This window comes from Herpailurus yagouaroundi, unplaced genomic scaffold, assembly GCF_014898765.1.
Source record: "Herpailurus yagouaroundi ecotype Mexico unplaced genomic scaffold, PumYag 164, whole genome shotgun sequence".
Taxonomy (NCBI): domain Eukaryota; kingdom Metazoa; phylum Chordata; class Mammalia; order Carnivora; family Felidae; genus Herpailurus; species Herpailurus yagouaroundi.
In genome coordinates this window covers 11445472-11471921 of record NW_024412405.1, presented here as the reverse complement: position 1 = coordinate 11471921, position 26450 = coordinate 11445472, and the positions used below count along the sequence as shown (strand labels likewise).

The 26450-nt window shown below is 37.5% G+C and overlaps 1 protein-coding gene across 7 annotated transcripts in view; it reads left to right on the top strand.

Annotated features, from left to right (window-relative positions):
• The window catches only part of PCCA (propionyl-CoA carboxylase subunit alpha), a 418320-nt gene that overhangs the window by 279979 nt on the left and 111891 nt on the right, over window positions 1-26450 (top strand). Inside the window, exon 20 of one of the 7 annotated variants that reach the window (XM_040487142.1) lies at window positions 3566-3752. The exons of the other annotated variants lie outside the window; for them this stretch is intronic. Within the exon in view, the coding sequence (XP_040343076.1) occupies window positions 3566-3592 (27 nt within the window). The 3' untranslated portion in view covers window positions 3593-3752. Of the gene's footprint in view, window positions 1-3565; window positions 3753-26450 lie in introns of those variants that run through there. 7 annotated transcript variants of the gene reach the window in all.

Genomic DNA, 26450 nt, shown 5'->3' with positions numbered 1-26450 from the left:
GTATCTGTCTTTCTCTGTATGGCTTATTTCACTTAGCATAACACTGTCCAGTTCCATCCACGTTGCTACAAAAGGCCATATTTCATTCTTTCTCATTGCTAAGTAGTATTCCATTGTATATATAAACCACAACCTCTTTATCCATTCATTAGTTGATGGACAGTTAGGCTCTTTCCATAATTTGGTTATTGTTGAAAGTACTGCTATATAAACATTGGGGTACAAGTGCCCCTATGCAGCAGCATTCCTGTATCCCTTGGGTAGATTCCTAGCAGTGCTATTGCTGGGTCATAGGGTAGATCTATTTTTAATTTTTTGAGGAACCTCCACACTGTTTTCCAGAGCGGCTGCACCAGTTTGCATTCCTGCCAACAGTGCAAGAGGGTTCCCGTTTCTCCACATCCTCTCCAGCATCTATAGTCTCCTGATTTGTTCATTTTAGCCACTCTGACTGGCGTGAGGTGATATCTCAGTGTGGTTCTGATTTGTATTTCCCTGATGAGGAGCGACGTTGAGCATCTTTTCATGTGCCTGCCTATTGGCCATCTGGGGGTCTTCTTTAGAGAAGTGTCTATTCATGTCTTCTGCCCATTTCTTCACTGGATTATTTGTTTCTTGGGTGTGGAGTTTGGTGAGTTCTTTATAGATTTTGGATACTAGCCCTTTGTCCGATATGTCATTTGCAAATATCCTTTCCCATTCCATCGGTTGCCTTTTAGTTTTGTTGATTGTTTCCTTTGCAGGGCAGAAGCTTTTTATCTTGATGAAGTCTGAATAGTTCATTTTTGCTTTTAATTCCCTTGCCTTGGAGATGTGTTGAGTAAGAAATTGCTGAGGCTGAGGTCAGAGAGGTTGTTTTTTTTTTTTTTTTTTTTTTTTTTTTTTTTTTTTTTTTTTTTTTTGCTTTCTCCTCTAGGGTTTTGATGGCTTCCTGTCTCACATTCAGGTCCTTTATCCATTTTGAGTTTATTTTCGTGAGTGGTGTAAGAAAGTGGTCTAGTTTCATTCTTCTGCATGTTGCTGTCCAGTTCTCCCAGCACCATTTGTTAGAGAGACTTTTTTCCATTGGATATTCTTTCTTGCTTTGTCAAAGATTAGTTGGCCATACATTTGTGGGTCCAATTCTGGAATCTCTATTCTATTCCATTGGTCTATGTGTCTGTTTTTGTGCCAATACCATGCTGTCTTGATGATTACAGCTTTGTAGTGGAGGCTAAAGTCTGGAATTGTGGTGCCTCCTGTTTTGGTCTTCATCTTCAATATTACTTTGGCTATTCGGGGTCTTTTGTGGTTCCATACAAATTTTAGGATTGCTTGTTCTAGCTTTAGAGGAATGCTGGTGCAATTTTGATTGGGATTGCATTGAATATGTAGATTGCTTTGGGTAGTACTGACATTTTAACAATATTTATTCTTCCAATCCATGAGCATGGAATGTTTTCCCATTTCTTTGTATCTTCTTCAATTTCCTTCATAAGCTTTCTATAGTTTTCAGCATACAGATCTTATACATCTTTGGTTAGGTTGATTCCTAGGTATTTTATGATTCTTGGTGCAATTGTGAAAGGGATCAGTTTCTTTGTCTTTCTGTTGCTTCATTATTAGTGTATAAGAATGCAACTGATTTCTGTACATTAATTTTGTATCCTGAGACTTTGCTGAATTCACCTATCAGTTCTAGCAGACTTTTGGTGGAGTCTGTAGGGTTTTCCATGTATAATATCATGTCATCTGCAAAAAGTGAAAGCTTGACTTCATCTTTGCCAATTGTGATGCCTTTGATTTCCTTTTGTTGTCTGATTGCTGATGCTAGAACTTCCAACACTATGTTAAACAACAGCAGTGAGAATGGACATCCCTGTCGTGTTCCTGATTGTGCTGCAGTTTTAAATTACAATCAGATTCCTTTCATTCTGCCAATTTCAAGTAAGTTGTATATTGATACAATTTATATTAAAAGTTAAATGGCAGAGATCCACTTCTGAAACAGCAGTTTTGTGCAACAAAGCAACTATTACTGGTGAAAGTTATACAAATCTCTATTGTAGATGACATATTGTTGTATGTAGAAAATTCTGAAAAATCCATTAAGGAATTATTACAAAATAAGTTTAGCAAGGGTACAGGGTACAAAATAAATATATAAAAGTCAATTGCATTTTTACTTATTTGCAATGAACAATCCAAAAACAAAATTATGAAAAAGTTACCATTAAGAGCATCAAAAGAATAAAAGAACAAAAGAGGTATAAATTTATACTGTGAAAACTAAAAACTGAAAACTATTAAAAAAGATATTAATAGAAATCCAAATAAATAGCATCTCATATTCCTGAATTGAAAGACTTAATGTTGTTCAGATGGTAATATTTCCTAAATTGGTTTACTCATTCAATGCAGTTCTTTCCAGAATCCAAAAAAAAATTTTCTCCAGAAATTGACAAGCTGATACTAAAATTTATATGGAAACTTAAGGGACCCAGAATAGCAAAAGCAATCTTGAAAAAAAGAACAAAGTTGGAGAACTCAGTTTCCCTTTTCAAGACTTAACAACAGAATTGTCTCATAAAATATAGTACTTGCATAAAGATAAACATATAGATCAATAGAACAGAATTGAGAATCCAGAACTAAATCCCTGATTTTTGACAAAGGTGCCAAAGTAATTCAGTGAAGGAAAGAATAATCTTGTCAACAAATGGTACTGGACCAAGTTGGTATCTATGTGTAAAAGAATAAAGTTGAATCCCTATCTCATATTGAGTTAATTATACCAAAATTAACCTAAAGTGGATAAAAGATCTAAATGTAAAAGATGAAACAATAAAACTCTTAGAAGAAAACATAAGGGTACATCTACATGACCTTGCTTGTGGCAGCAGTTGCTTAGATAGGACAAAAGCACAAGCAACAAAAGAAAAAATAAATCGGTCTTTGTCAAAATTAAAAACTGTGTTCAAAAGATACAGAACAAGAAACTGAAAAGACAGAACACAGAAGGGGGAAACATATTTGCAAATAATATATTCAGTAAAACACTTGTATTTAAAATACATAAATACATACAACTCAAAGGTAAATAGGAATATATAATATCCATTTACCCTTTCTATAAAATAATTTGATAACATTCACCAAAGACCTTTAAAAAATGTTCATATTCTTTGGTTCACTGATACCTCTTCTCAAACCCCACCCAATGAGGGGCGCCTGGGTGGCTCAGTCGGTTGGGCGTCTGACTTCGGCTCAGGTCGTGATCTTGCAGTTCCTGAGTTTGGGCCCTGTGTCGCGCTCTGTGCTGACAGCTCAGAGCTTGGAGCCTGCTTTGGATTCTGTGTCTCCCTCTCTCTCTCTGACTCTCCTCGGCTCATACTCTCTCTCTCAAAAGTAAATAAAAATTAAAAAAAAAAAAAAAAACCCTACCCAATGAAAAATTGCAAATATGAACATGAAAAAAAGATGAATTAATGGTGCCTTGCCTTGGAGATATCCATGTAAACAGTCTCTACATATGGTAATAAAGGGTCAGCAGGCTTGGAATTAAAATACATAAATGTCTCAACAGAAGTGTCTTCAACCACTTAAATCCTGAGAAAGATAGAAGAAAGAGCACTCAACTGGCTGGGGGAAAGGAAGTATCTAGGTGAAAGTGAAGTTCTACTTGGCCAAGATGACTAATGAGTAACAGATTAGAATGTGATGACATATGTCATGACTTACCTCCAAATTGTGGTAAAATAGGTGAGGAAAAGCACCGGCACGTGGTAGCAAGGTAAGTTTTTTGAAACATCAGAGACATTTTCTATAGATAACTTTGATTTCTTATTATGGAAGTGTATGCTTCCTTAATTTTTCTATTATTTGTTTTCCACAAACAGTAGAGTGAGGAAGGGGTGTCCCTGTCTTGTTCTAGTTGCATTGTTGTTTTCTGGTACCTATTTTAGCCTATTTAAAGGTATTTCCATGAAGCAGTTGATTACTTTGGTCTGCGATTATCGAAGATGTACCCTGTCCCAGGCACTGTGGTAGGCACTACACATAATTTATCTCTAAATGAGATAGTAGGAAACCGGAACGCAGTTGTTACTAGCCCATGCACTAGTACCTCTCTATATCTCCTTTTATAGAGTAGTTTTGCTAGACAAAATTCTGAGATATAGTAGCACTGTCAAGGAAAATTACAAAGAATAATGCATTTATTTCCAAACAGAATATTTTTGTCACATGATAAAGGGATTTTTCTTTGTGATAGGCAGAAAGTTAAGGCTGCAGTCATACTATTTAAAGGATCATGCAAGATATCACAAAAATGTACACAATATTATATACACAATGTACCCAGTGTTGAAAAGTACACAATCAGGAATGCTGGTTAAGAGTAGCTGTTAGAGGGGTGTCCGGGTGGCTCAGTTGGTTGGGCATCTGACTCCGAATTTCGGCTCAGGTCATGGTCTCATAGTTCACTTCGTGAGTTCAAGCCCTAACTTGGGCTCCACGCTGACGGTGCAGAGCCTGCTTGGGTTTCCCTTTCTCTCTCTCTCTCTCTCTCTCTCTTTCTCTCTTTCTCTCTTTCTCTCTCTCTGCCCCTCCCTTGCACTCTCTCTCTCAAATAAATAAGCTTAAAAAAAAAAGAGTAGCTGTTAGAAAGCATTTTTAGTATCTTATTACCTCTTGTAGAGGTTACCGTATTTTTCAAATGGGTATTAAAATTCAATATATTGAGTTTTAGCAGTGATCTTACAGTTTTATCCAAGTAAGTAATAATCTTTGAGAGCAACACATGATTTGAGATAAATAAGATTTTTGCATCTAAAAGAGCTTTCAGTTCATTTTCTTAGTAATGTTTGTTTTGGTTGATATAAAATTGTCTCATCTTTAGATGCCTATGGGAGGGAAATGTTTTGTAGTATTCATATCATTGAAATTACCACCCTATATTTTTCTTCTCGAACAGAGAAAATGATAATGAACATAAGAATAAAAAATAATAATTACATATGGATGCATAATAAATAATTACATATGCATCATCTGAAGATTTCCTTCTCTAACATAGCTAACGCTTTCCCATTTGTTCTACCATTATAGATTTTGTTCTAGACTTCATTTGTAGGAAAACATTCCACCAGAGTTACTTTGAAAATGTGTGTGTGTGTGTGTGTTTTAGTTTATTTATTTATTTTGAGAGAGAGAGCACAAGGAGGGGAGGGACAGAGAGAAGGAGAGACAGTCCCAAGCAGGCTTTGTGCCATCAGCGCAGAACCCAGTACAGGGCTCGAACCTGTGAATCATGAGATTGTGACCTGAGCCAAGATCAGGAGTCAGATACTTAACTGACTGAGCCACCCAGGCACCCCTGAAAATGTGTTTTTTAATTATTATTATTTTTTTTTATTAAAAAAAAAATTTTTTTTTCAACATTTATTTATTTTTGGGACAGAGAGAGACAGAGCATGAACGGGGGAGGGGCAGAGAGAGAGGGAGACACAGAATCGGAAACAGGCTCCAGGCTCTGAGCCATCAGCCCAGAGCCTGATGCGGGGCTCGAACTCACGGACCGCAAGATCGTGACCTGGCTGAAGTCGGACGCTGAACCGACTGCGCCACACAGGTGCCCCGAAAGTGTGGTTTTAAGTAGAACTAGTTAAGTATTTTTAAGTAATATTTTCATAAAGATTAAGAATTAAATGAAGTTAGCATTTGCCAATAAATAATTTTGTGCACAAAATCATATTTTCTTTATGTTTTCAGTAAGAATTTATTCTTGCATTTTACATCACAGTCTCTGTTCCTTTTATCCCATTTGTAGGGAGTAATGCTAAATCATGTAGTTACTGGAATTTTTATAGGGACATGGTAAGAATCATGGTTCTTTTAAGGAAATAATTTTCCAGTGCCCTTCGTAGAATAAAATGCAATATTATTCTATCTGTCCTTTTGTCACTATGGTCAAGTTTTAGAGTAGACTCTTATTTTTGAACATGAAAAAGACATCAGCAAACAAGGTGAGTTTACTTTTACATTTATGCCTACTGTAGGCTTTTTATTAAAGAGTTAGCTATATAGCTTAAGGGCATGGTAGGCAGACAGAAAACTGAAAAAACATTTTTGTAGTAACTTATTTTATTTTATTTTTTATTTTACTTTATTTTATTTAGATTTTTATAGTAACATTTTAAAATGAATACCATAGTACTCTTAAGTGCTTGTAATGAAGGACTTTATTATTATTTTTAAAATCTTAATGTTCATTTATTTTTGAGAGAGAGAGAGACAGAACACGACTAGGGAAAGAACAGAGAGAGAGAGGGAGACACAGAATCTGAAACAGGCTCCAGGCTCTGAACTGTCAGCACAGATCCCAACACGGGCCTCAAACTCCGGAAAGGTGATATCATGACCTGAGCCGAAGTTGGACATTTAACTGACTGGAGCACCTGGGTGGCTCAGTCATGATCTCATGGTTTGTGGGTTCAAGGCTCCTGTTGGGCTCCATGCTGACACCTGAGGGCCTGGAGCCTGCTTGGATTCTGTGTCTCCCTCTCTGTCTGCCCCTCCCTTGCTTGCACTGGGTCTCTTGTCTTTCAAAGAATAAATGTCAAAAAAAAATTTTTTAATAAAAGAAAATTGACTTATGGTATGTGATAAATGACAAAAAAATTGAGGTTTTTGAATTTATGCAGTATTTTTTTAACGTTTATTTATTTTTGAGAGAGATACAGAGTATGGGGGGGCAGAGGCAGAGAGGGGGGTGATCCAGAATCCAAAGCAGGTTCCAGGCTGTCAGCATAGAGCCTGACGTGGGGCTCGAACTCACAGTGAGATCATGAACTGAACCGAAGTCAGATGCTTAACTGACTGAGCCACCCAGGCACCCCAAGAAATTATGCACTATTTTATATTTAAAACTTAAAATTTTTTTTCTTTTGGCAGCAATTAATTCAATGTTATGATCATATAAGCTACTTTTTTTGTTAGGTGATTTTTTCACTGAGGCTTCCCCAACCCCCCCCCCCCCCACCTTTTAAAAAGAATGCTAGACAAAGTAGCAAAAATGTTACCCTATTTGAGGAAATGAATTTTTTTTCCAGAAAACATAGTATTGTGCAAACATGAAATTCTTTCACTGTGGCAACATTTGTTTTCTTGATAAAGTTATTTTTCCATTTGAGAAAAATTGCTAGGAAAATAGGTTTGTGCTTAAAAATTTTAAATATTTTGGCAAAAATTATAAAACCATCATAATCATAAGTAAAGCCAATAGAGAAGCCAACAGACCAGAGGAGAAATTTGCTGCTCATTTCAGTGACAAAAGGGGAATAAATGTTCTTAATATATAAAGAACTATTGATCAGTGAAAAAGACCAGCCTTCCAGGTGAAAAATTCTCAGGTGGTTTATGGCAGAGGAAATATAAGTGGTGCCTCCATCCATGACAAAATGTGCTAAACCACACAGAGAAAATAAGGTGAAAATTATGACGTACCATTTCCCACCTACATTTCAGCAAAGATAAAAAGTTGGATAATTCTCTAATTTTATAAAGTTATAGAGAAACAGGCCCCTGTATGTGTAACTGGTAGGTGCGCAAATTGATACAGCCTCCATTTTTTGTCAAAAGTGAATTTATACTCTAGGATGTGTTCACATGCAGGAGACGTACAAGCATGTTCGTGGCAGTATCGTTTGCAAGAGCAGAGGACTACAGACAACTGGACTATGCCTGTCAAAATGGGGTCATTAAATAAATAAAGCCCTGTCATTGAACTATAGGGATCCGAACTTTCTTTGTATATGCTGAGTGTATTAAGTGACATTCTGTGTATATGCTAATAATGACAAAAGCATTGTATTTTCATTTGCATAAAAAAACATTTGTTTGCTACGTGTATAGGTTATCTTTGGAAGGAGACACAAGAAATTGATAACCATGGTTGCCTTTGAATTGGGGAGCTGGATGGCTGACCCCTTGACAGGGTGAGAAGGATACATACCTTATACTAGATGTCCCTTTAGTACTTTTTGAATTTTGAACCTATTTTGTATTACCTATGTCCCCACTCCCCCAAAGTAATGTTTCAAAATTATGCAGTGGACAGGTCTGCAAGGTATGGGACTATTGAAATAATGGAATTTTAGTAACCTGTCAAGGATCTTACATTGCCTATCCCATCCAGGGAAGTAGTCACATGAGCAGTTGGCTCATTGAATAAAGAGCTCTGGTCTTATACCCATAACTTCACAAAGTGCAATTACTGAAACTCCAGCTGGCACTCTGAACTTGAAGGCAGTTGGTGGAGATCACTGAATAGGCTATACTAAGAGCTTGATCTAACGTGAAATAAGAAACTGGAAAGAAGCAAAAGAAGGATGGTAAGTAACATGGGTGAGAGAAAGGAAATTGAGATCGGATAGATCTGGACAGCCCCTCCAACAGCTTCCTATTTTTTCCTTCTTTAGGTATGTAAACTGTGCAGAGAGATTACTATTTGGAAAAGCCAGAGAGATGCCTGTGTTGCAAAAGGTAGTGAGAGCTCACTCCAGAAGCTTTGCTTAGGGTCCCAGAATTCACAGGAATTCCATTGGTTCTAAAATATCAGTGGTGGAATGGATTTATTCTCTGCTACTCTTGGCTTACAGAGGAAGGCACCAAAGTAACTTCCTTACCACTGTGACTCCTTTACTCCAAACTAAAGAATATCCTTTCAAAGAGAACTCCTCCAAATCAGCTTGATGGCTGATAGGAGGGGGTCGGATAAATGAGGTTGTAGAGAAATTAAGTCTGAAGAGTAACCTTGCACAGCTTGACCTGTTTACTTTTCCAACGCACCCTTGTGCAGTGGGTATGTACCATGCTTCTGAACCATAGGACTGAATTTTCATAAAAAGGTGAGGCTCCTGCCCATGTAATCTGGAAAATTGCTTGTCTAATTGGGGGCACAGTTGCACCTGTACCCTCTTGAATGATTCAGTCATGTTGTGCTCAAGAGTCCAGGAACTTGTTATGTGACTAAATGAAGGAAAAGTGCATTATGAAATCCAGTTACTTTGGAAATGGAAAACACTGAATGGTATTGGTTGTTACCAAATTAAAGTTGGCAAATGCTGTAATTAAGACTTTAAGTGATTTTTAGTATTATCCCCTGGTTTCAGCCACTTTCTGAAGCATTTCATTTAGAAGAAAACTTTCAGTTTTATTTCAGACACCAGACGTTCAGGTTGAGTCAGTTCAGCTTTATAAGCCCTTATAAATAATTCGTTGTAGTCTAGTAGCTCATAATGGCCACTGCTAAAACTTCTACCACAACAACTTACTATAAGTTATTTACTCATTTTATTATTGGCTCCTTGTGAACAGTGAAGCAAACTGTTAAATGTGTCTTTGCTGAGCAATTCAACCATTTAATGAATTTTGATCTATTTATAGCCATTATACATTTATCATTTCAGTTGTAATATAGTTTAATAGCTGTTTATTGAGTACCTCCTACAACATATGTCCTGGAGAACCAACAGTCATCAAGAGAGATGATGTCTTACTCCTCAGAATTTGTCATCTGTTGAGGGTGGCAAGGACAAAGTCTGTGTCAGTCAAGTAGAACAATGGAGATAGGACAATACTTTGAATTTTGGACATGTTTACAGTGTCTGAAATAGACAAGTGGAGATGTTTACTAAGACTTGGTATTAAGATTCTGTGTTTTAAGAAAGTTTTGAGAAGGTGAAAAGGTCAATGATGCCAGTGAATATTAAGAGGTCACAAAAGAAGAAGAAAACTGAGATGTGCCTATTGGATTTAGCAGAAATAATTGGTCATAGAGAGAACAGTGCCTGAAGCAGGGCTTGGGGAGGAGAGGGACAGAAAGTTAATGGTGAGCAAAATGGACATACACAGTTCCTGGAGGGCCTTTTAGACCATGAGTTTTGAATTTACTCTGAGGTTGTTCATTATCTCACCATCTCTTGTTGGAACATTTTATAAAGTATGTTCTAGAGAAGACGCTTGATCAATCGAGATTTTTTGAAAGTCTAACTTGTGCTCAATTTGGTAGCTTATGAATTAATGGACTCTACACTTTAGTCATGATTAGGAATGAACCAACTTGTCATATTTTTAGTACACTGATATTTTATACCAATTTGTTTTACTCACTAATTCTGGTATGTGAAGAGGTTTTTTGTTTTTCATTTTGTTTGTCTTCATTGTTGTTTTTACACGGGGGAGCAGGAATAAATTGGAGGCCTCCCGAGTGACTCACATGGTTACTTGCTGTCATATCACAGTGTTTATTTTCTTCATCACACCTATTATAAATTTTAATTCTCTCTTTTTTTTTAACGTTTTATTTATTTTTGAGACAGGGAGAGACAGAGCATGAACAGGGGAGGGTCAGAGAGAGGGAGACACAGAATCTGAAACAGGCTCCAGGCTCTGAGCTGTCAGCACAGAGCCCGACGCGGGGCTCGAACTCACAGACCGAGAGATCATGACCTGAGCCGAAGTCGGCCGCTCAACTGACTGAGCCACCCAGGCGCCCCTTAATTCTCTTTTTTATTTCTTTGTCCACTTATGTAAGTTCAGTCTCTTTACACTAAAATATAAGCTTTATATAAGAGGAGAACCTTGCCTTGTTTTCCAGTTGTACTTCTCAGGAAATGTTGAACCAAGGTATGGGAGCAGGGAAGGAAGGAAGGAAAGTGGGTAGAGAGTTGAAAAATCACTTCCTAATGACACGGTATGACGAGGCTTCAGCCAATAAATTAGAATATTACATCTGTTACATGCAGGGTCATCTGCATTGGCAGTTGCCTGTTGTACTCTCTCAACAAATTAGTTACATGATGGGATATGAAAATTTAGCCCAGTATGTTTGCCGGTTTAATTTGTTACGATTAAAGAAAACAATGATTTTATTTATTACATATCCAGCACCTGGGAAATGTAATCCCAAATATCAAATTTAAGCTTTCTTCATTCATTTCAAAGTTGAGTTACTCAGACTGGATTTATGTATGTATGTAGGAGTGTAATTAAAACTATGCAGTCATTGTATCATTAAAGGGGAGATAGTTCCTTTTAGTCATTAAAACTTAAGAGATTTTTATTTGTCATCAGATATATTGTTTTAGTTAGTAGGTCAAATGAAATGTTTTCTGGCCTTTCTTGTGGTAACGTGACAAGCATGTAGTCCTGTGTTTGTCAGCAAAAAGGCACCTCAAACGGGATGGGCCTAGAATAAGGTATTGCTTTTACAAGGAAGTCTAATGAAGAGTATCAGCTCTTCGTAGGGTAAAAGAAAAGAAAAACACCCCAGAAAATCACTGTGGCTGCATACAGTTTGGCTGTGACGTCTTTTGGTGAGACTCTTGTCTTGGTTCTCCCCAAGATTGGGCTGCGCTTAACTAGGCCCACCTGGGGATGGCTCTCAGCTGCAGGCCAAGCTCAGGCTTTTCCCTGTGTAGGTCCCTGTCGTAGGTCCCTGTCGTAGGTCCCTGTCGTAGGTCCCTGTCGGGACCCAGGCTGGAGGAATATTGCTTACCACTCTGTGGAGCATGTTTGTTTTCATCAAACAAGGCAGGAGAACTGGGGGACGAGGGATACCATGCAAACACATTTATAGCCTGATCTCAGACATGCAGGAAATGTGTCTGCACAAAGCAAAACATGTGACCTAAGCCCAACATCGGTGTGGAGAAGTATATGCCTGCTGCAGTGGGACAGATAGGAGAATGGGCTAGTGATAAACCAGCCTACCTTCAAAAGCTGGTTTGTAAAGAATGGGCTGTCCCTGCCCCCTGGAACTTGAAGAACACAGTGAAGAAATCTAGATTTGAACTTTTTAAAAAAATCCATTTTTTTTGTAATTTATTGAACTCACCTGTAACAATAAATAGGCTGAATAATCTTTTCACTTCTTCAAATGTTATTAGAAATAAAATTGAATTTTTGTTTCACAAGCTAAGTTTTAACTGCCAAGCTTCAGTCTGCCTTTTAGGCTAGGAATGATTGAGTGTTTTCTAAAAAATCATTTTAATGTTACTGATATGACAGATTCAAATGAGTCTTAACATACCATTAAGTGATTTTTGTTTGTTTTTGCTCACAAAGGACATTGATGGAAAGCAAAAAAGAAAACTGCACATTAGTGATGTAACATCATAATTTTATCTGTTAGGATCAGCTGGACCATCCTACAGTAGCAGTCACCCTAAAATTGCAGGAACTTAGGTTTGTTTCTAACATGCATTAGATGTGCATTGTGTATCTGTTGGGCTGCATCCTTACTAGGAAGCTCAGGACCTGACAAAGGAAAGGAAAGAGAATGGAAATCATGCACCAGTTCTTAGAGCTTCTGCCTGTGTCCATCTGTTCATTCCGTTGGAAAAAGCACATGATGTGACTATTCCCCCACCTTTAGGGGATGGGAAATGTAGTCACACTATGTGTCCACATGGAGGAGAACGGGCCAAACCACTACCTCAGAAGATACCAGTTGGGAGGAAAAACATTTATTTTTGTTAACAAAGAAAGTTGCTTACTATACCAGTAGTGTTCTTTTGAAGAAATGAAACACTTCTATGGGTAGGTTAGATGCAGGATAAATATCCATTGCATATTTTGGTTGAATGTTTTAAAAATCTTGCGTTATAAAAGTATCTGTCTTTGAATTTTATATTTTATTAAATTTTCAGTGATGTTATTAGCAAAGGTCATTGCAACTTAAGAGGTTAACTGTTCTGATAAGTGTTAAATTCTAACTTTACCAACGTCAAGTACATTTTTACAGAATGTTATCTAATTTTTTTTGACAAATAAAAAGTGATATATATATAGGTTTAGAAAATTGCTAAAATATTTTTAGGACACAAAATGAGTTTGATTAATATATTCTGATAATACTTCACATTTCTTCAGGTTCTTAGGAAAAGCAGAGTAATACGAAGATTATTTTTTTTAAAGCAACAAAAGCAATTTAAGAAATATTTGCCGTTAACTAAGAACATTATTCCAGTCTCTCAAAAGGCAAATTTAGGGAACATTCAAGCTAATTAGTTTCAATTATGTGATTAGAAAAAGGTAACCATCAGGGCGCCTGGGTGGCTCAGTTAGTTGAGCGTCTAACTCTTGCTTTTGGTTCAGGTCATGATCCCAGGGTTGTGGGATCAAGCCTGGTGTTGGACTCTGTGCTCTTAAGATTCTCTCTCTCTCTGTCTTCTCCTCCACTTGTACACACTCCCTCTCTCTAAAATAAATTTAAAAATGAAAAAGAAAAAGATAACCATTAAAGCAAATTCAAATTAATATTCTATTTGGACATAGATAAAAACCAGCACCTTGAATGATACCAAGAGAATAATCACGAGCACAGGTACAATGGCTGCACGTGAGAAAGATGGAATTGTGTCAAATGGCGTGTTATTGCAGTGGGAAGGCAGCTGGCCCACTCAGAAATGTCACTTGTCTACCTAAACTCTGTAGCCTGTTGAGTGGCAGTTCCAACTTCCAACAACTCTTATAACTGCACTGGTTTACACATTTTACATATCTCATTAATTTAATTATAAATGATGAATAACATTGATACTGAACACATTTAAAGCTGTGTAGTGCATATGTTAGTATGTTGTATCATGCTTTATTGTTTGAATTTAATAAGGCATTTTAAATTTGGTTTTCATTCAGCTGGCCTAATTTTAATACTTAATATTTCCAGCACTATAATTGGTACCATATGAATTAAATGTATACTTTCCCCTATAACTGACATTTTTTTTTCAAGTTTTTATTTAAGTTCCAATTAATGTAAGGTGTAATATTAGTGTCAGGTGTAGAATTTAGTGATTCAACATTTACATACAACACGCAGTGCTCTCCGTAATCCCCATCACCTATTTCATTCATTCCCATCCCTTTCTGGTAACCATTAGTGTGTTCTCTATAGTTAAGAGTTTGTGTAACTGACATTTTTTAATGCTAGGATCAGCTGCATTTGTAAGTAATACCTACTAGTGAATTCTTTAGTGTACAGTTCCAGGCAATATTTTATTTTATTTTATTTTATTTTATTTTATTTTATTTTATTTTTTAATGTTTATTTTTGAGTGAGAGATTATGCATATGCAAGCAGGGGAGGGACAGAGAGAAAGGGGGACAGAGGATCTAAAGCAAGCTCTGTGCTGACAGCCGAGAGCCCGATGTGAGGCTCAGACTCATGAACCACGAGATCATGACCTCATCCGAAGTTGCATGCTTAACTGATCGAGCCACACCAGTGCCCTGGCAGTATTTCAATATTAGATAATAAATTTAAAAATCTATTTTTCCTTGAAGTTTTTTCTCTTTCAGTAATAAAGCAGAGTGTTATTTATTTCTAGAAACTTATTCTCTGCTATGAAATTTTCTCTGAATTGAAATCTTTCGGTTGGAGTTAACTTGCTAAACTGTCATAGTATGCCCTGAGTTTTCTTGGGACAAAAAAGGTAGGGCAGAAGTGGGACATTCACATGTTGCTATTACATGAACAGCTGTAAGTAGGATTCTAAACCATCTATGTAGTGTTTTTATGAGTTCGGGTTTGAAGGAAAAAAATCAGAATTTTAGAAGTTATAAAAATTTTTCGGTTTTTCTGAAATGTTATAATCCTGCTAGAGTGTTAAAGATCCTGTCTCCAACTGAGATTTCAGAGGTAAAACATAATCTAAAGTAACTGTGTAATATTTCATAAAATTTCTTACTGTTTTTTAAGAAACCATCTTACATGGTATTTATTGTGATCATTCTTAAAGTTCGGAGACTTGTAATAAACCAGCATGCTTATTGTTAGTGTGTACAGACTGCAATACAGTAAATCAGGGCATGGTATTGGCTGATTTCTCCCAGGCTGGCCGCACAGGGCCACACGGCTCCGCAGGCTACTTCTGCTCTGCTGGGTTCACTGCGATGATTGCCCTTCCCCCATTCTTACGGACAAAACTATTCTTTTCTCTCTGCTGACCTTTACTCCCTAACTTTATGCTGGATTGAGGATGTAATTTCTTTTGTTTTCATTACTCTTTTTAATTGAGATATAATTGACAAATTAGTTTCCAGGATGTAACATTATGATTCAGTATTTGTATATAGTATTGTGGAATGATCACCACAGTAAGTGTAGTTAGCATCCATCACCATACGTAGTCTTTTTTCTTGTGATAAGAACGCTTAAGATTTACTCTTAGAACCTTGAAATCTGTGATATAGTATTAACTATAGTCACTATGCTGTACATTACATCCCCATGGCTTACTTATTTTATAACTGGAAGTTTTTACCTTTTGACCCCCCTTCTCCCATTTCATCCACCCTTTACCTCCTGCCTCTGGCATCCACCAATCTCTTCTTTGTATCTGTGAGTTTGTGTATATGGTTTTTTGTCTTTGTATCTGTGAGTTTGTGTATATGGTTTTGCTTTGTTTTGTAAGATTCTACACATAAGTGAGATCGTATGGTGTTTGCCTTTCTCTGATTTATTTCACTTAGGATAATGCCCTCAAGGTCTATCCATGTCCTCACAAATAGCAAGATTTACTTCTTTTTTATGGCTGAATAATATTGCTGTGTGTGTGTCTGCACGTGAATGCGTGCATGCGTACGCACGTTTTCTTTATCCATTCATCCATTGGTGGACACTTAAGTTGCTTACATATCTTGGTTATTGTAAACAATGCTATAATGAACACAGAGTTAGTGTTTTCATTTTCTTCAGATAAACACCCAGAAGTGGAGTTGCTGGATCATATGGTAGTTCTGTTTTTAATTTTTTGAAGAACCTCTATACTGTTTTCCAGAAGTTAAAAAGTATTTGACTCCCCTTAGGTCATCTCCTTGTTTAACAGTGGAGAACACATTAAGCCTGGACGATTGAGTGCCTCACCCAAGGTTATTAGGTGAGCAAAGCCAGAAGTCTCAGGTCTCCTCATGACTAGTCCTCTTTTTGTTGAGTTCTCTACAGGGAGAAGAGATTCCAGTTTAGTAAGTATGATGGTGGTGTCATATATGTGTGTGTGTGTGTGTGTGTGTGTATTTATATATATGTATACACACACAAATATACATATACACATGTATATACATATATATACTTGTATATATGTACATATATATATTGCTTTTGAGGTCTTGAATTTCTCCTATTTAGAGTTTGTTGCATAGCATCGTATCTAATAGTGTTCTTTAAGAAAAGGATGTGATTGCTCAATATGAGTATATGAGCCCACCATAACCAAGTACAGATAGTTAAAAAGGGTTGGTAGAGTAGACACCAAGACTACTTTATTCTACTGGGATAATAATCCTGATTCTGAATGTAACTTTCTTCTACCACTTCATAGTCCAAATCATGGCTGTTCAATGGAATATTTTGCCAAATCAAGAAGTTTTTAAAATTTTGAGCTCTTTCTGCTGGCTTTTATTAACTAAAGAGTTGTAACATCAGAGTCCTGGGTTTTTTTGTTGTTGTTAGGGAAGAAATTGACTGTGCAAACCATGGCTAATTTTTTTTATTAACTTTTTAACTACTTCCAGTGAACAAATATTTGAAACACTTGAATATTATTGATGTATCTCCTCTGTTTTTTGAGGTCCTGTAGAAGATGTGCAAAAATAGAGTTGGAGGCCAGAAAGAAATTTCAGATAGAAGTAAAAATGTTCTGCCTTAACTTTGATTTTTGTGTAAGGAAATCATGTAAACTTGTAACATTACTTTTATGGAGCTTTGTAGTCCATAAAAATAACATCGTCGTAGCGTCTCAATGTGCGTCATTCGTGACTGAGGGTTTTGATGTCTTTGCAGAATGCAGCCTAGTGCCTGCCTTTGAAATGTGTGAGGCAGTTTTAGACGCGCTTCTCAGATGGATTTAATTAGCCCTTCCTGGGACTGGGTGTCCGCTGGTTACAACTGAATTCTCATTTCATTCACCCATAACTAGAAACACCTCGCTTCAAACGGGCTTCTTCAAAGAAAGAGAGCTTTAGGGTTCTATGTTTTACTGCTGTTTGATGTTGGTTTCCCTTTAACTGAGAAGACCTTCTGTTTATACAACTGTTATTATTAAGAAAACATAGCTTTCTTCACCGAGGTTCCTTTTGTATCAGTGCTGGTTATTGGGGGAAGTCCGAGATCTGTGGAATAGATCTTGCTCTGTCAGACTACTAGGGCAGCCGTGTGTTTGCATATTTTGCTTACGGGAGACGTGAACCAAAATTATGGCATAAACTTGTGTAATAATTCTGTAAACCCGAAATTTGAATGCCAGTATATAAGGTGAAAACCAGTAACTGAATATGTTAATAGGGCAGTTGGTTCAGAAGCTTATAATATGAACCACAAAAATAGAGCAGATCAACCAACAAGACTTGCCATAATTCAAATAGTAATTGCATCTTGATTTACTCTCCCTACCGTGCATGGCTCATGATATGCTTTCAATAAATACTTTAAAAAATTAATTGAAATTAGTATGCTTCAATATCAGAACATATTCTCCATAGTAAGGTTATAGACTTTTAAAAACATATACTGCTAGTAATATTTGGAGTCTTTGAACAATTATCCCTCAATCTTCACATTTCATTAGAATAGCTACTTGGATTTGCCCTGAAAATAATGCTCTTTCTTCTCTTTTTTCAGCTAGTGTGCCTAGGGTCTGGCATGCTTCATCATCAAGGCAGCTTTTATCTTCTGTGCCCACAGTTCTAATTACATTTCAGGGGTTTGTGATCCCTCCCAGAATCCTGGTCATTCATTGTATTTAGGATGAAATGCTTCAGGGGGTTTTTGGGCTGTTCACTCATAGGCACAGGTTTGCATCTCTAAAAGTTTTTCTTGCTATAACATCCTGATTTGTTTACAAAAATCCTAAAAAAGTACTCTTTAACTTATTCTTTTTTACTTTTATGGAAAATTAATTTAGACTATTCAAGCTTAAAATTGTCCCATAGCCACAGATCACACTGAAAAATACATAGTAATATGTCCCACAAATTCTTTTGGTGTCTTGTTTCAGGATTCCATCCAAGAGTCTGTAGATCTCAGGCTTGTATTTCTGCCTAGTTTCTTAGCCATAACTGATCTTTTCCATGTTATTCATCAGACGTAGTTGTGTATAACTGCCAGTTTCTAACACTAAAGGTCAGAGATGTATCCACCACTGAAGATAATGAAAAAAAAAAAAAAAGATTGATGAAGGCTTATAAACGGTTTTGTTTTTGTTTTTTGTTTTTTTTAAATGTTTTGAGCAATGCTGGCGTAAGCCAGAAAGGGATTTCACTGAAAGGGCCAAAATATTGTTGGGGATTGATCTCTGTGTTCTTTATTACACATTTTGTGACTTGTGACTATTTGGGGGAAATCCTGGTGTTAGGAGAATTATAGATGGACATATGGCTCAGGAATATTTCATTTAATTTTGTAAATTTAATGTTTACAATTTTTATCCATATGATTTATTTAAGGTGTTCTTTTTTTTTTTTTTCAACGTTTATTTATTTTTGGGTCAGAGAGAGACAGAGCATGAACGGGCGAGGGGCAGAGAGAGAGGGAGACACAGAATCGGAAACAGGCTCCAGGCTCTGAGCCATCAGCCCAGAGCCCGACGCGGGGCTCGAACTCACGGACCGTGAGATCGTGACCTGGCTGAAGTCGGACGCTCAACCGACTGCGCCACCCAGGCGCCCCTTTAAGGTGTTCTTTGAATGGTCCTGCCCTTAGTACAGTGTTACATGGTTTCACAGTCTTTATGTCCTGCAAATGTTCTGACAATCCTGGTAGAGGGATGCCTGGATGGCTCAGTCAGTTGAGCGTTCAACTTCAGCTCAGGTCATGATCTCGTGGTTTGTCAGTTCAAGCCCCACATCAGGCTCTCTGATGTCAGCACAGAGCCCGCTTCAGATCCTCTGTCACCCCCCCGCCCCTCCCCCACTTGAGATCTCTCTCACACAAAACAAAATCTTGGTAGAAATATAAAATGTCAAATACAAAGGACAGAACGTTATGAATTTTATATCAATTTGCAAGACAAGTTTTTAGGGAATCCTATTCTAACATTTGGAGTTAATAAGTAACACATTACAGTTATCATGTTTTCTATTCTGCAAACTGGGCCATCTTATAAAAAAGAAATCAGTCACATTGGATATAGGGACATAGACAATCATACTCTTCCTCCATTATCTTTGTAAAACCTGCCAGCATTTACTAACAGGTTTAGTTTGGGGCCAGGTAAACAGGTGGTGGAGAATTATAGTGTAACATTGTATTTAAAACAACACTTTTTGAAAACTGATACACCTCTTTACCAGTCACTTAGCAGTTATGTAACCTTGAAAGAATTAATGGAGTATCTCTGAACTGCTGCTGAGATAGGCGCTAGTACTCAGGAAAACAGAAAGGCCAGAAGTCAGATGGAACTGCTGGCTGTAAAATCAGAAGTTATTCTCTTTTCTAAGCCTTCATTTTCCTCATGTATAACATAGGGTTAATGTTCTCCAGGGTTTTGTAAAAATCAAATGAGATAAGTGTACGTAAAGTTGCTAGTATAGTGCCTGGCACGTAGTTGGCACTCGAGAGTGAGCCCCTTTAATGATCTCACCCCTAAATACAGACAAAGTGATTTTTAAAAGAACCTAAAGTAGCTTTTTTCAAAAAAGTTTATTTATTTTGAGAGAGAAAGAGAGCGCGCAAGCACGAGCCCACTTGAGCAGGGAGGGGGCTGGGGGAGGAGAGAGAATGAATGAATGAGTGAGTGAATGAATGCATGAATGAATGAATGAATGAATGAATATCCCAAGCAGGCTCCAAGCTGTCAGTTCAGAGCCCAGTGAGGGACTTGAACTCATGAATCATGAGATCATGACCTGAGCTGAAATCAAGAGTTGGCCGCTTAACTGACTGAGTCCCCCAGGTGCCCCAGAATTCATTTGATTTATGAAACTCTCTTTGAGGCTGCCACAGAATACCTGGGGAGTAGTTACAGAAGTAAACTTCACCTCTTGGTGTTTCATCTTGGGAAATTTTGTCAAGTGAGCCTGGTGAGCCAGTGGCTGCTGTCCCCATGACCCCTCAGGACCCTGTTGTGGTTTGAAAGCCCATGAAGCCTGCACTTCCCCCTTCCCTACTACAAGGCCCGCCTATACTGTTACTAGGTGCAGGGCTGAGGGGATCAGTCTCTTTGGGGGAATCTGTCCCTTCTCTATGTAGAGCCTTTTCTTCTCCATGGACACTGTACTGATGTCTGTTTAAAATTCCAGGCATCGAGTCACCTGGGTGGCTCAATCAGTTAAGCGACTAATTTTGGCTCAGGTCATGGTTTCACAGTTTGTGTGTTTGAGCTCCATGCAGGGTTCTCCATGCAGTGTGGAGCCTGCTTCAGATCATTTGCTTCTCTCTCTCTCTGCCCCTCTCCTGCTCTCTCTCTCTCTCAAAAATAAACAAACATTAAAAAAAAACAAACAAAAAACAACTCCAGGCATCATGGAATTACCATGCCAACTGTATACTGACCATTTTTGCAAAAAAAAACACAAAAAATCAACCCTTGCTGTTGGATTTTCCCTACAAATGAATTTATCTACAAATATCTAAGTTGGCTCAGTTGATGTGTAATCAGATCAGCCTGAGTTTGGATATGCTACTTTGCTAGTTGTGGAGCCTTGAGCAGTTATTTTAATTTCGCTGAGCCTCAGATTTGTCATTTCTAAAATGTGATTAAAAACCTCTCTGTTGTAGGAATGCTCTGAGAATTCAGTGAGTTTAGTGTTTATTAAAATATCTGATTGGTGTTAGGCACTCAGTGCATGTTCCCTTTTGTTTAGACTAATTTTTGTGAACAAGTGACAAAAGTTAGTTAGCTACGAAGAAAACCAGGGGGCATTCATAATCGGGGTATTCTCACCATTGGAATGTCTGTTCTGCTTCATTGTTTTCTTTTTTTAACTTCATCTTATTTCTAAGAAGGAAATTATAAAATAAGCCATGTCTTTTGTTTCTCAGTGTTTGAATCTCAAAAAAAAAATACAGATCTTGCTTGAAATTTTAAAATTTAGTGCAGTGACTTTGGGTAAGGCTCTGCATGGATATATTTGCGCTTAGCCATATCTATTATGCTGGTATGATGGTGGGTATATACTGCTGTTGCCCCATTTTGTTACTTGGCTTTTTACAAAAACCACTGACTATGTTTACATGTGCGATGCATGGTTGTCATATGGAACAAGAGTAAGGAAATCAGCTGGCGATTAAACATAGCACATGCCCTGTTGTAAATAACCACAGACAAATTTGTGTACAGCTACCAAATTTACCCACTTGGACAAAAAGTGCTTATGTTTAGCTTTTAAAATCTAGTAATGGTCACTTAAGAGCTAGCTTGACTGTATCTCCAGCATTATTAATAGAAGAGTTGTTGTTTATTGGTTTTATGATCAGATTTGAAACAGAGTTTAGAAGAATATATGATTTGGTTTATAGCCAGCTGCTAAAAACACAAAGGAAGTGTGAGAGCCGTTGGTGCTCGGCAAGATTGCTGGTAGTGGATGTGGTATTCTGTCAGTTTATCAAAGATTGGTAAATCTGTTCTGTTTAAGTCCATCCTGCTGGTTTAGGTGCATTAATGGAGCTCTTAACCAGAAGTTTAAGCCATGTCTTCTAGGTTTCATCTATTCCGTTGGGTTTTGAATTATCACATATCCATATCGCACCACACCTTGAGAATTTTACCCCTGTGGGGAGGTATTTTCTTTTTGTTGAGTACAGCATACCAGCTTGGAATTAAGCCGCAGCACAAGAAATACACTGACTTACGGGGAGGATATTCCTGCTAGCATTCTGTGTGTATCATTTGCTTATTCAAGCATGTGAACTTCAACAAGAAGAGGTAATTTTGCTTAGATTTCTTGATTTGAATTGTTCTACTGTTTGGCACTGGGTGGAAAAAGGAAAAAAATCATATTGAAAGCATTGTTCTGTTAATGAAGTTGCTTGTCCCTTTTTGTGCCAAATTTGGCAGGTAAAATTACCATTTATTCTACTTGCTAGAGCTGGAGAATAGATTGTCGAGGAAAAGTAGCAATTTAAGTAATGACACTAGATAGAATGTGCTACACTATATACATCTCCCATACTTTTAGATATTGACATGCAATTTTTATTTCTCTTTAGCAATGCACTTTGTCTTTAACCACTATATTACTTCCAGTAGCTCTCATCAGCTACATGCAATTTGCTTCAGTTGTGAAATTAAAAAAAAAAATACTATGTTATTAATTATAACAAACCAAAGTGAAGCATTTTGATTTCAGGATAAAAGAACGATTGTATTTTGTTCTGGATATTTCAGAAGTACTGCACGAATTTTAATTATGAATAATTAAAATTTAAAAAGGAAAGATGAAATATACACCTTAATATGATGATATATAATACCAAATTTCAGATGTTCATGATTCCTTCCATGTTTAATTTTTTTTAATGTGTATTTATTTTTGAGAGGCAGAGTGTGAGTGGGGGAAGGGCAGAGAGTGAGGGAGACACAGTATCTGAAGCAGGCTCCAGGCTCTGAGCTATCAGCACCGAGCCCGACGCAGGGCTCGAACCCATGAGCTGTGAGATCATGACCTGAGTGGAAATCGGATGCTTAACTGACTCAGCCACCCAGGCACCCCTGATTCCTTCCATGTTAATTACACTTTGCTCTTTTGTATATATGTGCTTTAATATTTGGCAAATTCTAAAAGACGAATTTTAATCAAAAATCTTGGTCTAAAGTGAGAAACATCTCATTCAAAATATGAATAGGTGGGGTTTTTTTTAATAATGTGTTTAAATGAAATGCATAAATTTAGCATTTGTGAAACTTTGAAGTAAATATATAATCCACCAAATTTATTTTAGATTAGATTTTTCTCTAGTTATGAAACTTCAGGTTTTTAAAAAATTATTATTTTTGTTGTAGTTTAAAATATAATGGCTAAACCTGCCTTCCTTCCAAAAATTAAGAAAGCCTCTGTAGAAACTGATATGCAAAATAAATTTAAAAAAAAAAAGCACCAATTGGTGAATTTGTAGACTTGCCTAATGTTAATGAAGAAACAGTTTCAAGTTGCTGAAACTTGTAACCATCGGTTCCTTCTTTCTGCCCACTAAGCTAACTGGCAGGCAGGTGCGGATGCTATAAAATCTAACATCGCAATTGACACTAATTGGCATAGTTGTTGGCAGTCTTATCAGAAAGCAAAGGGCTGAATGGTTGAATGGGTTTAGAGAACTTGAATGATAATAAGCATTTTTATATGCATCTTGAATTACTTTTGTGACCCAGACTAACAGGAACACTTCATTCTGACCTCATCCTTCAATGAATAGAAATTATAGAAGGCACAATATGCAGTGTGTGTGATTACTGATTATTTTTCAGGTAACCTTTTACAGCTGCCTGCTCCACTGCCTCTTTCCACCTCCTCCCGCCCCTCTCAGGCTCAGAGAAACCAAAGTATATGTGCTGAAGAAAAAGGAGATAACTACTGTTACTGAATATTAATTTTTTGATTGATTTGTTGCCAAAAGCTTGGTGCAAGTCATAGCACTTTAGGCTTAAACTTAAGAAAAAATATTAATTGAATTTATGGATGAAAGAACGAGAAGTCTAAGATTTGCTTCTGAATAGTCACAGAGCAGGTTGGGGGAATCAATGGGGATATAGGTGAGACAAGATTGGCTTTAAGTGTTTAAGTTTTGAACTGGGGTGATGGAAATATAGAGGTTGTTAAACTATTCTTGCTGTTTATGTCAAACTTTCCCCAACAGAAGGGTTGTTGTTTTGTTTGTGTAATATGCTCCATGACCTTACCCCCTACTTTTTTTTTTTTAATGTTTGTTTATTTTTATGAGAGAGAGAGAGACAAAGTGCGAGTGGGGAAGGTGCAGAGAGACAGGGAGACACAGAATCCGAAGCAGGCTCCAGGCTCTGAGCTGTCAGCACAGAGCCCGACGGTGGGGCTCGAACTCACAGACCAGAGCGTGAGATCATGACCTGAGCCAAAGTCGGACACCCAACTAATGGAGCCACCCAGGGCAGGCATCTTCTCTCCCCCTACTTTTATAAGGTCTTTTACATTTACCAGTTCCTTCCTAGTGCCTGCACTGCCTCTCCCCCCCCCCCCCCTTTTTTTAAAGTTTATCCAGTTTGAGAGAGAGAGCACCAGCAGGGGAGGGGCAGATAGAGAGGGAGAATCCCTAGCAGGCCCCATGCTGCCAGTGCAGAGCCAGATGCAGAATCTGAACCCATGAAGCTGTGAGATTATGACCTGAGCCAAAACCAAGAGTCTGATGTTTAACAGATTGAGCCACCCAGGTCCCCACAAGTACCTGCTTTTTAAAACTTTTCCTAGTTCCTTTTATCAAAAATGACTCCTTTAAAGTGAGAGTTATATAACCTAGTGAGCTCATCTATGTGATCGTGTACAAATGAGTTAATTTCTAGGCAGTGTAGATTTTAATAGGAGCTTTTTTTTTTTTAATTTTTTTTTTCAACGTTTATTTTTGGGACAGAGAGAGACAGAGCATGAACGGGGGAGGGGCAGAGAGAGAGGGAGACACAGAATCGGAAACAGGCTCCAGGCTCTAGGCTCTGAGCCATCAGCCCAGAGCCTGACGCGGGGCTCAAACCCACGGACCGCGAGATCGTGACCTGGCTGAAGTCGGACGCTTAACCGACTGCGCCACCCAGGCGCCCCTAATAGGAGCTTTTTAAAGACACTTTCTTAGTGTTTATTTTTGAGAGAGAGAGAGAGAGAGAGAGCGCGCGCATGAATGGGCGAGGGGCAGAGAGATGTAGACACAGAATCCGAAGCAGGCTCCAGGCTCTGAGCTGTCAGCACAGAGTTCGTGAACCCACGAACTGTGAGATCATGACCTGAGCCGAAGTCAGATGCTTAACCCACTGAACCACCGTGGTGCCCCTGAAGACTTTTTCTTAACTGAAAGGAATGACTGGGTAGAATTTTTAGTCACTGAGCTGGATCTTTATGCCTGTTCTGAGTATCACCCCTCATAGAAGGGTTAACGATTTTAGGTATTGTGTAATGATTGATATTAGCTTTTTTGCTCTAGAGATAATAATTTTTTCTTCAGTAGAAATATTTTCCATTAATGTAACATTTTTTTTAAGCTGAGTTAGGAGAGGGTATGACTGTATTGTTTAGCTTATGTTTGTTCATGTGGGTATTTCTGTGTGTTTTTAGTCCACTCCCCATCCCCAAATAATTTAGAATTACCTGTGTTAAAAATAAAATCAAGTCTTCTTTAGTTCAAAAGGCCCTTTTGCAAAAGGGTATCTAGGGAGGAGGGATGGTTACTCAAGGCTCTTGCTGGAAAGTTCAGTGCTGCAAACAGTTACTGTATCCCTTCCTTCTGTCTGCTGGTTATTACATAGATGAGTAGTTGATGTAAATTTTGTACTCTGCTGTTGATCCAAGTCTATTTGGGGTTTATTATGATCAGGTAATAGTAAAGTTTTTAGGTGTTTATAATGTCAATCCTTGGCTAGTAAAACATGGAGAAACCAAGATCTTTTACACTATTGTGACTTTTTCCATGCTTCTTGTCTATTCTGGAAATTGATAGGAGTTGACCCTTATTTCAAAGTAGCATTGCCTGAAATAGTTCAGAATTTTTTATAGCTTTCTAAGAAATTAAAATGTGAAATTTTCACTATTTCTGTTTCAGTTTGTATCTGAAATAGGTCTTTAGGCATGAATGCAGTTTGCTCATTAATTCCTTATGCTATTCTTTGTTGGTGTCCACTCTTCCCTTTCCTTGTTAGCTTTCTCTTTGGCCATGATCGGTGTATTATCTCTGGTAACTGCTACCCAAACTGATATATTACATTAGCCATGACCCTTTCCAAGGCTCCTGGAAAAGTGCCAGTTTTCATCTCCTTTTGGTTTGGAAGCATAGTTTTAGAAATAATAGAATGGTCTTCCTTTGTTCGCAGCAATCAGAATGAAAAGGGTTTATCTAACAATTTGAATAGATAATTTTATTTGTGTGGACATGAAAGTGAAACCCTAGAAATGGGATAGAATTTTAAGTGGCATTTTAAATTTGTTTTGAAATTCTTTCTTTCTCTCTTTCTATAAATGAGCTATGTTAAATATGCGTGCATGTGTGTGTGTGGGGGGGTGTTCATCTTTGATATATTAGATCCTGTGTAGATTTTGTATCCTAAAAGGGCTTAATGGAGTTTTTTTATATAGTTGGAATAACTTTAATCTGCTACTCTAAGCATATGTGGATTTTTAAGTACACGTATTACCAACAGTTCACAGGACATTATGACTAAAAATACTCTTACATAAAGTTACTTTATTAGTCTTATCAAAAGCTGCTGTGGGGAGTTTTAAATTAGAACTATATT